At 42.6% G+C, this 10,578-nt stretch overlaps 1 protein-coding gene across 1 annotated transcript in view; it reads left to right on the plus strand.

Annotated features, from left to right (window-relative positions):
• ugcg (UDP-glucose ceramide glucosyltransferase) overlaps positions 1-10,342 on the plus strand; it is a 29,777-nt gene extending 19,435 nt beyond the window's left edge. The window contains exons 3-9 of the mRNA XM_017488659.3: positions 436-538; positions 1,855-1,956; positions 2,459-2,571; positions 3,435-3,613; positions 3,744-3,830; positions 4,836-5,022; positions 6,872-10,342. Coding sequence (XP_017344148.1) covers positions 436-538; positions 1,855-1,956; positions 2,459-2,571; positions 3,435-3,613; positions 3,744-3,830; positions 4,836-5,022; positions 6,872-7,042 — 942 coding nt within the window. The 3' untranslated portion in view covers positions 7,043-10,342. The remainder of the gene's footprint in view (positions 1-435; positions 539-1,854; positions 1,957-2,458; positions 2,572-3,434; positions 3,614-3,743; positions 3,831-4,835; positions 5,023-6,871) is intronic.
• Positions 10,343-10,578: the final 236 nt, after the last annotated feature.

The following is a 10,578-nucleotide window of genomic DNA, read 5'->3' on the forward strand; positions in this document are numbered from 1 at the left end:
ATCACCTTACTGAGGAAACTTTTAAGGATTATGGAATGTCTCCAGGAATAAACCAACTCTGAGAAGAAGGGAAAACGAGCAAGTTCTGTAAAAGTGTTGACGTTTTTAAAAGATTTAAAACGATACAAAACTTCAACTTCACACCAGCTGCTTAATTAAAAAAAAAAAAAAAAAAGCATAATGTTTTAAATCACAAATTAAATTACGATACACACGATATCTCCGAAAAGTCTACTGTGAATGAATTTATCACGATATCGATATCACTGTATCGCCCAGCCCTGTGACATTATTATTATTATTATTATTATTATTATTATTATTATTATTATTCTAATATTTAAACCAGCAGTGAAGATCATAATGAATAAATCTGAAGAAGGTTGACGTGTGCTTCTGTATTATTATTTATATATTTATTTTTTCCTCCCTCAGTATGAAATTCTTCTCTGCGTGCAAGACCACGACGATCCGGCCATCGACGTGTGTAAAAAGCTGCTGGGGAAATACCCCGGCGTCGACGCCCGCTTATTTATAGGTGAGCACCGTTACAGCACGTACGCATGTGTATATTGTTTTATCAGCGCTGAGGAAACACTCACTTCACGTCCTCCCCGGTGAAATGATTCCTCCCGCGTGCTGTTCAGGGACGGATCCCAATCATTTAGGAAGATTTCCAGCACGCGCTCCGAGCCATGTGGATGATCTCCGAGCGCCGCTGCACCTCCGAGACAGGAAATTGATTCTCGCTCATTAAGAACAGGAAGTGACTCCGTACATCTGTACCTCCGTCCCGCAGGGGGCCTGTTATCCTCCTCTCTCATGTCCTTATTACGAACAGAGGTTACTGTGCTGGCAGCAGCACGGGTTAATGAGAAACATCACGCCAGACACAATAATGTGACGGAAAATTAGGAAATGAGAGCACAAAATCGGAAACATGACGAAAAGAATTTAGGAAAGGGGAGCGAAAACTCGGAAATGTGGCGGCACATATGCTCGCTGCTAATTGGACACAGTGTATCAAATTGGGACATGTGACGCAAATTGGGAAACATGCTCGCTGCTAATTGGACACAGTGTATCAAATTGGGAAACATGACACAGATTGGGAAACGTGGTGGCAATTATTATATACAAATTTGTGATGGAAAATGAGTATTAAGGGGAGGTCCTTACTGAACATCACATGCTTGTTGCTAATTGGACACGGTATAGCACATGATGATCACAAGAATTGCACTTTTTCTAGTAACTGTGTGTGTCACCTCAACATCCAAACCAGTTTTTTCCCACTTTTTATGTGACAAAAACTTTAATAAAGCAGAGCAGAGCTTTTTTTTTTTTCCTTTCAAAACCTGATAGCGTCCTTTATGACTAAAACTTTCAACAAAACTTTTTATTATTTAAAAAAATAGTCAAAGCACCTTTAAATTTCTTTAACAATATAGAGAAATGAGGGGGTTATCCAACCCCACACACACACGCAGTAGTTCAGAAGAAGGCCTGCAGACGTTTGATGCTCCTTTAGCTCATGTGACTGCATCAGTAAAATGGCAGCTCTGTCTGTACACAGCCGTGTTGAGGTTAAACACATTAGAGGCGCTACAGCGAGGCCCTGCGGGGTTCTGGGAGGCGTCTCGGAGAACCCGGCCTCCACGCTGCTCTACACTTTAATAGTGAATATGGATTATTTTTTATGGCCTGCTTTCAAGCGGATCGATGTTGGTGGTTAACGTTGCTGTTTGAAGCTCAAAGCGTATCCGAGCGAAAAGAAGAACAGAAGTGACGTGCTATTCCTCCATCTGTTCTCTCTCTCTCTCTCTCTCTCTCTCTCTCTATTTCTTCACTCAGGCGGTAAGAAGGTTGGCATCAATCCAAAAATAAACAACCTCATGCCAGGTTACGAGGGAGCAAAATACGACCTGGTGTGGATCTGCGACAGTGGAATTCGAGGTAAATTAATCCCAAGAACTTATTCCTCCAAGTAGAACTCATTTAGGAGCCATAAAACCCTTTATGGAGCATAGGAGCTCTTCGTCCTCCAAGTAGATCCCTTTAGGAGCCACAGAACCCTTAGTCCTGTACTAACTTGGTCCTCCATTTTACTTTTGTAGTTCCTGTGCAAACAGTAACGCTGCTTCCATGTTTGTGTTCGGTAAAAGCCTTTTACAAAAGCTCAGTGTGATGTCAAGCTATTTTTAATCATCCGACCAATCAGATCGCAGCTTGTGAGGAAAAAGGAACATGGAGGAGAAAGTGCTATCTAAGGAGGCCGAGGTGTCAAATCGGAGAGGTTTTAATGCAGAACACGCAGAAGAGTCTGGGAGTAAATGGGGTGTTTAATGATTGATGATGGATAAGCTAGTTGGTGTCTCCTGTGAGCTGATCTATACAGTGCTCCAGTCAGCGTTTCTCTTGTGTCAACGTCCCGTGGTGTTTATCTGATTTCACGCAGTGAGGCCCGACACTCTGACGGACATGGCTAATCAGATGAACGAGAAGGTGGGACTGGTTCACGGCCTCCCCTACGTCGCAGACCGCCAAGGATTCGCCGCTACGCTGGAGCAGGTGAGAGAGGCTTCAGAGTCCGTGTTGGGACATAACCGCCATTCCAGTGACACGTGGGGGGAAGGGGTGGAGCAGAGCACGTGGGACGAGCGTGTATGTGTGTTAGAAGTTGGATCTTCTGGTTCTGGTGGAGCTGGTGAAGATGCTGTAGTGTAAACAATCTCGCGGCAGGCATGCAGAGATTTTTTCTTTCAGTGACGAATGACGTGATGTGAAATTAGTGCTAACTCACGCTGATCCTTCACTTTAAACAGTGCATCAGTTTTTTATTTTTATATATATATATATATATATATATATAACTGATGCAGCGGATTATTAAAAACCATCATGTCAGAACAAATAAATGACACGTGTCAAAACCAGACGAAGAAAACGAATAAATTATATTTTATTTCTGAAGCACAATAAAAATATATCCGTATTTTTATATCAGTAAAAACCCTTTTTCTGTGGTCTTAATGTGAGCTTAGTGTTTATCAAAATAAAACTGATAAAAATATACAGCCCACTTTATTGGTTTTTAAATAATTGGGGTTTATGGTGAACGTACAGGCGCTGTATGTACGCCATTCAGTGAGAAGCGTTTGCTACGTGTAAAATTCAGGCGTCTGTTTATCTGAGAAATATTACATCATCTGCGATAAAGAAATTAAACACAGCGCCGGCGTCACTACAGGAAGCAGGAAGTGTCCGACTTCACCGCTCCGTTTTTAACTCCTCCCCCACACGCAAGCGGCAACTCTCACCGATCGGTTACATCCAGCCACAGCGCGAGTCCAACACGCAGTCTTTCCCTCTGAGTGGGCGTGTCCTGTGTGTGTGTAACTCAGTGGGTGTGTCTCTGTCCTGTGTTCCTGTAGGTGTATTTCGGAACGTCACACCCTCGCTCCTACATCTCGGCTAACGTGACTGGGATTAAGTGTGTGACAGGAATGTCGTGTCTGATGAGGAAGGATGTTCTGGACCAGGCCGGAGGTCTGATCGCGTTCGCTCAGTACATCGCTGAGGATTACTTCATGGCCAAAGCCATCGCCGACAGGTCCGGTCTCTTTATTCTGGTTATCAAGTTCTCTCTCTCGCTCCCTCCCTCCCTCGTGTGATGTAACGTTCTGCCGTCATGCCTCACCGCTCCACGTGGGAAAATCAACTCCTTCTCTTTTGTCTTTCAGAGGATGGAAATTTTCCATGGCGACGCAGGTGGCCATGCAGAACTCCGGCTCGTATTCCATCGCTCAGTTCCAGTCACGCATGATCAGGTACCGCGTCTCTCACGACCGAGTAAACTCTCGCGGCGCTCCATTCTCCCGCATCTCCTCACGACCGAGTAAACTCTCGCGGCGCTTCATTCTCCCGCATCTCCTCACGACCGAGTAAACTCTCGCGGCGCTCCATTCTCCCGCATCTCCTCACGACCGAGTAAACTCTCGCGGCGCTCCATTCTCCCGCATCTCCTCACGACCGAGTAAACTCTCGCGGCGCTTCATTCTCCGCTCTTCCTTCAGTTCCTTACAGAATTATTCTGCAGTTATTTAACTCGTGCTCTTTCACACCGTCGTTATTAGTAGTTTTTTTTTATTTATTTTTTTTTTTTTATAGATTTTTAAAATTTATTTGTGTTTGTAACTAAACCTCAAATCATTTCTAATAAACAGAATTAAGTTTGCATATTTTGGGGGCAGAGCTACACCTGAACACAGGGTGTGACGTCATTTAAATAATCGTAAATAAATCTAATGCACTCATTATGAGAGCGTGACGTAGCGGGACACGTAAACATTTTTAGCTGCAGACGTCACACTGCGTGCTGTCGTAGCCGGCGTTAGTGACGAACAGACGATGGTTGTCGTGGTAACGTTGTAATATATTCTATAACTCTCCATCTGTCTAGTCCTATCTAATGGTTTTAATTATTATTATGTAATCTTAATTACTGTTACATAAATATTTAGCATTTATTTGTTCTCCTTTTGGTTACTTTAAAAAAAATTTTTTTTTAAACATCCACAAAATCATTTCTGTCTCGTCTCCCCGTCACAAACATGTAGAAATCGAACGCTCACCTGTCGCAGGATCAGTGCATCACCTTCAACTTTCATCACAATCATTTCCTGGCTGCTGATTGGCCTGAACGTTCTCCGATACACCATACAGCATTGTATTAATACGAGTCTGAAATGCGACACTGAAATCACAGATTTAGACGAATTTTAAACCGTTTTGATGATGATGATGATGATGATGATGATGTCTGTCTGCTGCAGATGGGCGAAGCTGCGCATCAACATGCTCCCCGCCACCATCATCGAGCCCATCTCGGAGTGCTTCGTGGCGAGTCTGATCATCGGCTGGGCGGCTCATCACATGTTCCGCTGGGACATCATGGTGTTCTTCATGTGCCACTGTCTCGCCTGGTTCATCTCCGACTACATTCAGCTCCGAGGAGTTCAGGTAACTCCAACGCCTGTCTGAAGGCGGGAGACAACGTTTATACACACACACACACACACGCGCGCTCACTCATTGCCTGATATTCCATCTCGGAGTTCAATCAGACTAAAAACATTCTTGTAAACACCTCAGCATAAACCGATTGAACTATGTGTGTTAATAATCCGTTAAAGAAAAATAATAGGCGTGTAAACGTTCGTGTCAGATTATTACAAAATAACTGAGGATGGATTGATGTCGAACTAACATCCCGAGGCAGACGCAGGACGGGAGCTGACCCGAGTAACGTTTAATATTCACCAGAAATTCATGAACATTCTGGGGGAAAATGGTGAAAAAAGGTTGCTTCTTCAGCTGCCTTTAATAGCAGTGATGTTAAAGAGGAGTTATGCTGTGCACAATGTAGACAGCTCTCTAATCTTCATGTTGGTGTATCCTTTTTAACACCAAGTACGATCTTCAAACCCAGGGCTCAAACCAAGAGTAAACATTCAGAGCTATTAATTCTTTAATCAGTCAATCTAACAGGACACATCTGGACAACAAGAAACATCTGCCAGTTGTGTTCCAATATTTTTGATCACTTGAAAAGTCTGGTTTCGAATAAATACGCCATGTTCTTTAAAGTCGTTCAACACGTCTAGATGTAAATATCAGGAAATGAAAGCTGAAATTCTGATCGATCGTCTAATATTCACGTCTTCGGTGTACAGCACGTATAAAAAGAATACTTTTGGAGGGGGACTGTAATCTGATGTTCTTTTTGATTTTGGGTCACATTAGACGTAACGTACAGATAAACACGGAGTTCCGAGCGTCCAGTTTCAGCTCCATGTAAACCAATTGAAATTAAGTGGTGAAAAAAACAAACTCGTTGGGAATTGCCGTTAGCTCGCGAGTCAATTAAGTTAATTAATTATTAATTCAGCACAAGTTTAGCAAAATATATATTTTTTTAAAAATCAGAATTTTATTCCTAAATACACCATATACCAATTGAAACGACTGCACGTATTTATAACGCACAGATGTGATCACTCTGTACATGCTAATCAAGAAAAATGACGTTTAGCATGGGGAATTGTTTCTATAGATTTAGACCGGCGCTTTGTTTTAAGGGCGGAGCTACGTATAACTAAAGTGTGTGATATTAATAAATCCAATCTACAAATTACATAGCAAACAGTTTTAGCCAACATTAGCGATGGAGATGATGGTTGTCATGGTAACATTGGGAGATTATACAGTATCTCACAAAAGTGAGTACACCCCTCACATTGTTGTAAATATGTGATGATATCTTTTGATGTGACGACACTGAAGAAATGACACTGTGCTACAATGTAAAGTAGTGAGTGTACAGCTTGTGTAACAGTGTCAATTTGCCGTCCCCTCAAAATAACAACACACAGACATTAATGTCTAAACCGCTGGCAACAAAAGTGAGTACACCCCTAAGTGAACATGTCCAAATTTACACTGTTACACAAGCTGCACACTCGCTACTTTACATTGTAGCAAAGTGTCATTTCTTCAGTGTGTCACATCAAAAGATATCATCACATATTTACAAAAACGTGAGGGGTGTACTCACTTTTGTGAGATGTGAGATACTATATGTATGTGTGTGTATATATATGTTCTAAAATCTGAGAGAAAATGATGTACTGACTTCCTGCCTGTGTGAGTCAGCTAGTTTATTAAATGTTAGCGATGCTGATTAGAATGAATTTGAATATTCATACATATTCATAGATCCTACTTTAACTGAAATACATATTATTTGGAATGTAACGAGGTGTAACTCACCGGCCCGTCTGCGTCACGCTTGCTGTTTGTCGTTCCTCAGGGCGGTCCTCCATCATTCTCCAAGCTGGACTACGCCGTGGCCTGGTTCATCCGGGAGTCCATGACCATCCAGATCTTCCTCTCGGCTCTGTGGGATCCCACCATCAGCTGGAGGACGGGGCGGTACCGGCTACGCTGCGGCGGCACGGCCGAGGAAATACTGGACGTATAAATAAAAAAAATAAAAATAATTAAAAAAAAAAACAGAGGGGAGGTGGGACAAAAGCACCTTGAAGCAATGGACACACTTGCGACAAAACAGGAAGAGGCGGAGAAGTGGGCGGGGACAGAACACGCAGGAATAACTGCTCATAATCATTTCAGATTTACCTGTGAGAGTTTTAATTAAGAAGTGAATCTTTTTTTATTTTATTTTGATTTTTAAGAACGTGTGTGTGTGTGTGTGTGTGTTTGCGTGTGTGTTGCCAGGCGTGTAGTCGAGTATAATGGAGTATTTATGTTCTTGGTGCTTTTGCAGGCCTCATAATCCGAGTCCCAAAATGAGCCAATAACGAATGACGTAGAAGGCGGAGGAAGAGGGCGTGTCTTAACGTTGTTCAGTGGATTTTCGTTTAAAAAAACAAACAAAAAAAAAAAAACATTTTCTAAAACGAGTTTTATTTATATTTTTCACGTCCTGTGGTACTGAACAGCACTGCATGCACCGGTACATCGCCATGGTGATTAAAGTAGGGTTGAGTCGATACCGTGACCAGGTGCTGCTACCTGACCTTCGCCTCGCGTACGTTATTGCGTATTTCACGATTAATGATCAAAGCGAGTCCCTGATTGAGCCGCGTACCCGTCTCAGGATGGACGAGAATCTAAAAACGTGTTCATTTCAGAGTGAGGCGCAGGTTTAGCGGATAATCGCGCTAGGAGATGAAGAGCGATGGGTTTTTATGTTTCATGCACTGCTGTTTTTCCACAGATGTCTCTGTTGCTTTTTTTTTTTTTTTTAATGAAGATGTCGGATGACTGAACGTGTAAAATTTGATCCGCTAACGAAGAGAGAATTTTCTCCGTAGTGACTGACGAGCTCGATCAGTATTAGTGTGAGATTTCAGTTGCGGCGTAAACCCTCCAATCAGCACGCAGCCAAATATTTCCGTGCCGCTAGGATCCAGGATTTTGTTTGTTTGTTTACGCTTTGTTACGATGTCATACATCAAGCTTGAGTTCAGGCTTCAAGTTCAGCGCGTCGTGTCGGCGTTCGCGTCAGTTCCTGGCTGCTAAACAGGTTAAAAAATAAATTAAAAAAAGATATTTATGAAAAAGTTGAGAGGTTTTTGAAATATTAGCATCGCTTTAGATTGACAGGGCAGAAAAAAAACAAAAAAAAACAAATCCTAGTGTCACAAATATTCCGTTAGCGGGAACGCCATGAGGATTTTAACGGACGATTCGGGGGGTTTTTCCCCTGAATTTGCTTCCTGACCCTGTGCGTAATACCTGATTGGAGACGGACCGTAACAGACAGTTATGCAGTAACGTTATTTTATGTTAGCTTAATGATGATGATTTATTCTCAGACGGCACGTGACACACCGGATACGACTCATGAAGGGCTCTTGGCGGTTCTGATCGGTCGGATCAGGTGTGTTCGGGCTGACTGAACTGACTGAAATGTAGAGTTTAACTCCGCCCCCTGGCCACACCTTTATAGTTATTAGTGTGGTGCGTTTCTCTCTCGCCGTGCTGACACGTTCACGACATGACGCACGTTCCTGTACCCCCCCATTTCATTCACGTGAAATAAATAAAATCTGTGTGTATTCCACGTAGCTAACATTGTACACGTATACAGCCGTCAGGTTTATTAAGGAACCTGGTAAAAGGGTCAAAAGCGGCACTTTGTCATGAAGGCTGATAGATTGGACCCTTTGTAATGATCCCGGTGTTGGATATACAGCAAAGTGGTTAAAATGCCACTTGCGTTTCCTGCGGTAGTTCCTGCGGTAGTTCCTGCTGAACTTGGATGGTTCTCGTTTGCAAAATATAAACAGTTTAAACCACGGTGACCCTGAGCAGGACGAAACAAAAGCAGGAAGTGTGACAGTATTATACTGAGACGGTACATTTTACTGTATTTTTTTCCTCGTTCACTCGACTAATAGGAAATAAATGTCACGTTTTGGTGTTTTGTGTAAAAACCCGACGCTTCGCTCCAACGCCGAGTTCTCCGTGCTTTTTCTTTTTACGTTTCATTTCCTTTCTAACCCCCTGACCGGTACAGAGGGCTTTCTGAAGGAGAAGAAACAGCAGTCAGCAATAAAAGTCTTAAAGTCCTAGGTTTAGTGTGTGACAAACACACACGCACGTATAGATATATTACTCATACAGTACACCCGCGTGCGCACAAACACACACGTGTGTGTATAGATATATTACTCATACAGTACACACACACACAGCCCTCTATTAAACTTTTCAGATATTATTGAACATTTCAAAATATGTACCGCTGTGTTGCATGTAAATAGGTGTTAGCTCTGTGTGTGTGTGTGTGTGTGTGTGTGTGTTGCTGTACTGGTAACACTGCTGTAGTTATTAGAAATATTACAACATGAAGTTTTGAATTGTTCCATTTTCTGTTCATGTCCTCCTCCTGAGCGAGAATGACACACTGTACGTGTGTGTGTGTGTGTGTGTGTGTGTGTGTGTGTGTGTGTGTGTGTGTGTTTGTTTTTACCTTTTTTCAATACTGTGAGTGAGAGTGTATTGTTGTAGTGTCTCATGGTGGGGAACTGGACATTGAGTTGTGTGTTTGACTGAATTGGTGTGTGTGTGTGTGTGTGTGTATATAAAAGGCTGGTGGTGTGGCTCACATTACAAACATCAAATTCCAAAGTGGGGTTACCTTGACTACCCTTAAACCTGACATCACCGTGTGTGTGTGTGTGTGTGTGTGTGTGTGTGTGTGTGTGTGTGTACACATCCTTATATCTAAACGCAGCACTAATGAGATCTTTGTTAGTTCTGGCCCTAACCCCAGCTGCTGGTGGTGTGAAGATGGGGTGTGTGTGTGAGAGAGAGCGTGTGAGAGAGGGAGAGAGAGTGTGAGAGTGTGATGGTGTGTGTTCGCTGTGCTGTGACACCACCAGCCTCGCTCGTGTGTGAAAGAAAGTTCCAGAACAGTCCAGTTGTGATCCACCGTTACTTATTTTACACGCTTGATGCTGAAGACCCGCTTTTATAAAAAATAAAAACATGTACAGTTTATTTATGACTTGTTCTGATTGTTAAAGTGCTTAAAGAAGCATAATTTATTCTGGAACTGGACTTTTTTATTTCGTAGTTCCTCTCTTTTATCTGCAGTATGGACAAGTAGAACTATGGCTGGGTTTTTGTTTTTGTTTAAAAAAAAATACCATCTTTTCTATTTCTTTCTCCATAGATGGCGCTGTGTTTTGGGGGGAAAACTTCTAAACTGCAGCAGGGAAACTGTTATTAAATTAAAGCTTTATCAGACCACTGCGTCCCGAGTCCACTTCATTTTCTGATGTTTCACTGTACCGGGCTCCGGGTTCTTGGGCTCCTTAAAGGGTTCTAGGTGGAGGACTGAGGGTTATTTTGCATCTAACAGAGTTCTACTTCACCCCATCAGCATATGCACAAGGTTTTTAAATCTGCGATGTGGAACGTCTGGGGTACACGCCCCTGCGGATGAGCCGTTTCTATAGGAACAATAACGTATCTGGGTGAATT

The sequence above is a fragment of the Ictalurus punctatus genome, chromosome 16 (genome assembly GCF_001660625.3).
Source record: "Ictalurus punctatus breed USDA103 chromosome 16, Coco_2.0, whole genome shotgun sequence".
Lineage (NCBI taxonomy): Eukaryota > Metazoa > Chordata > Actinopteri > Siluriformes > Ictaluridae > Ictalurus > Ictalurus punctatus.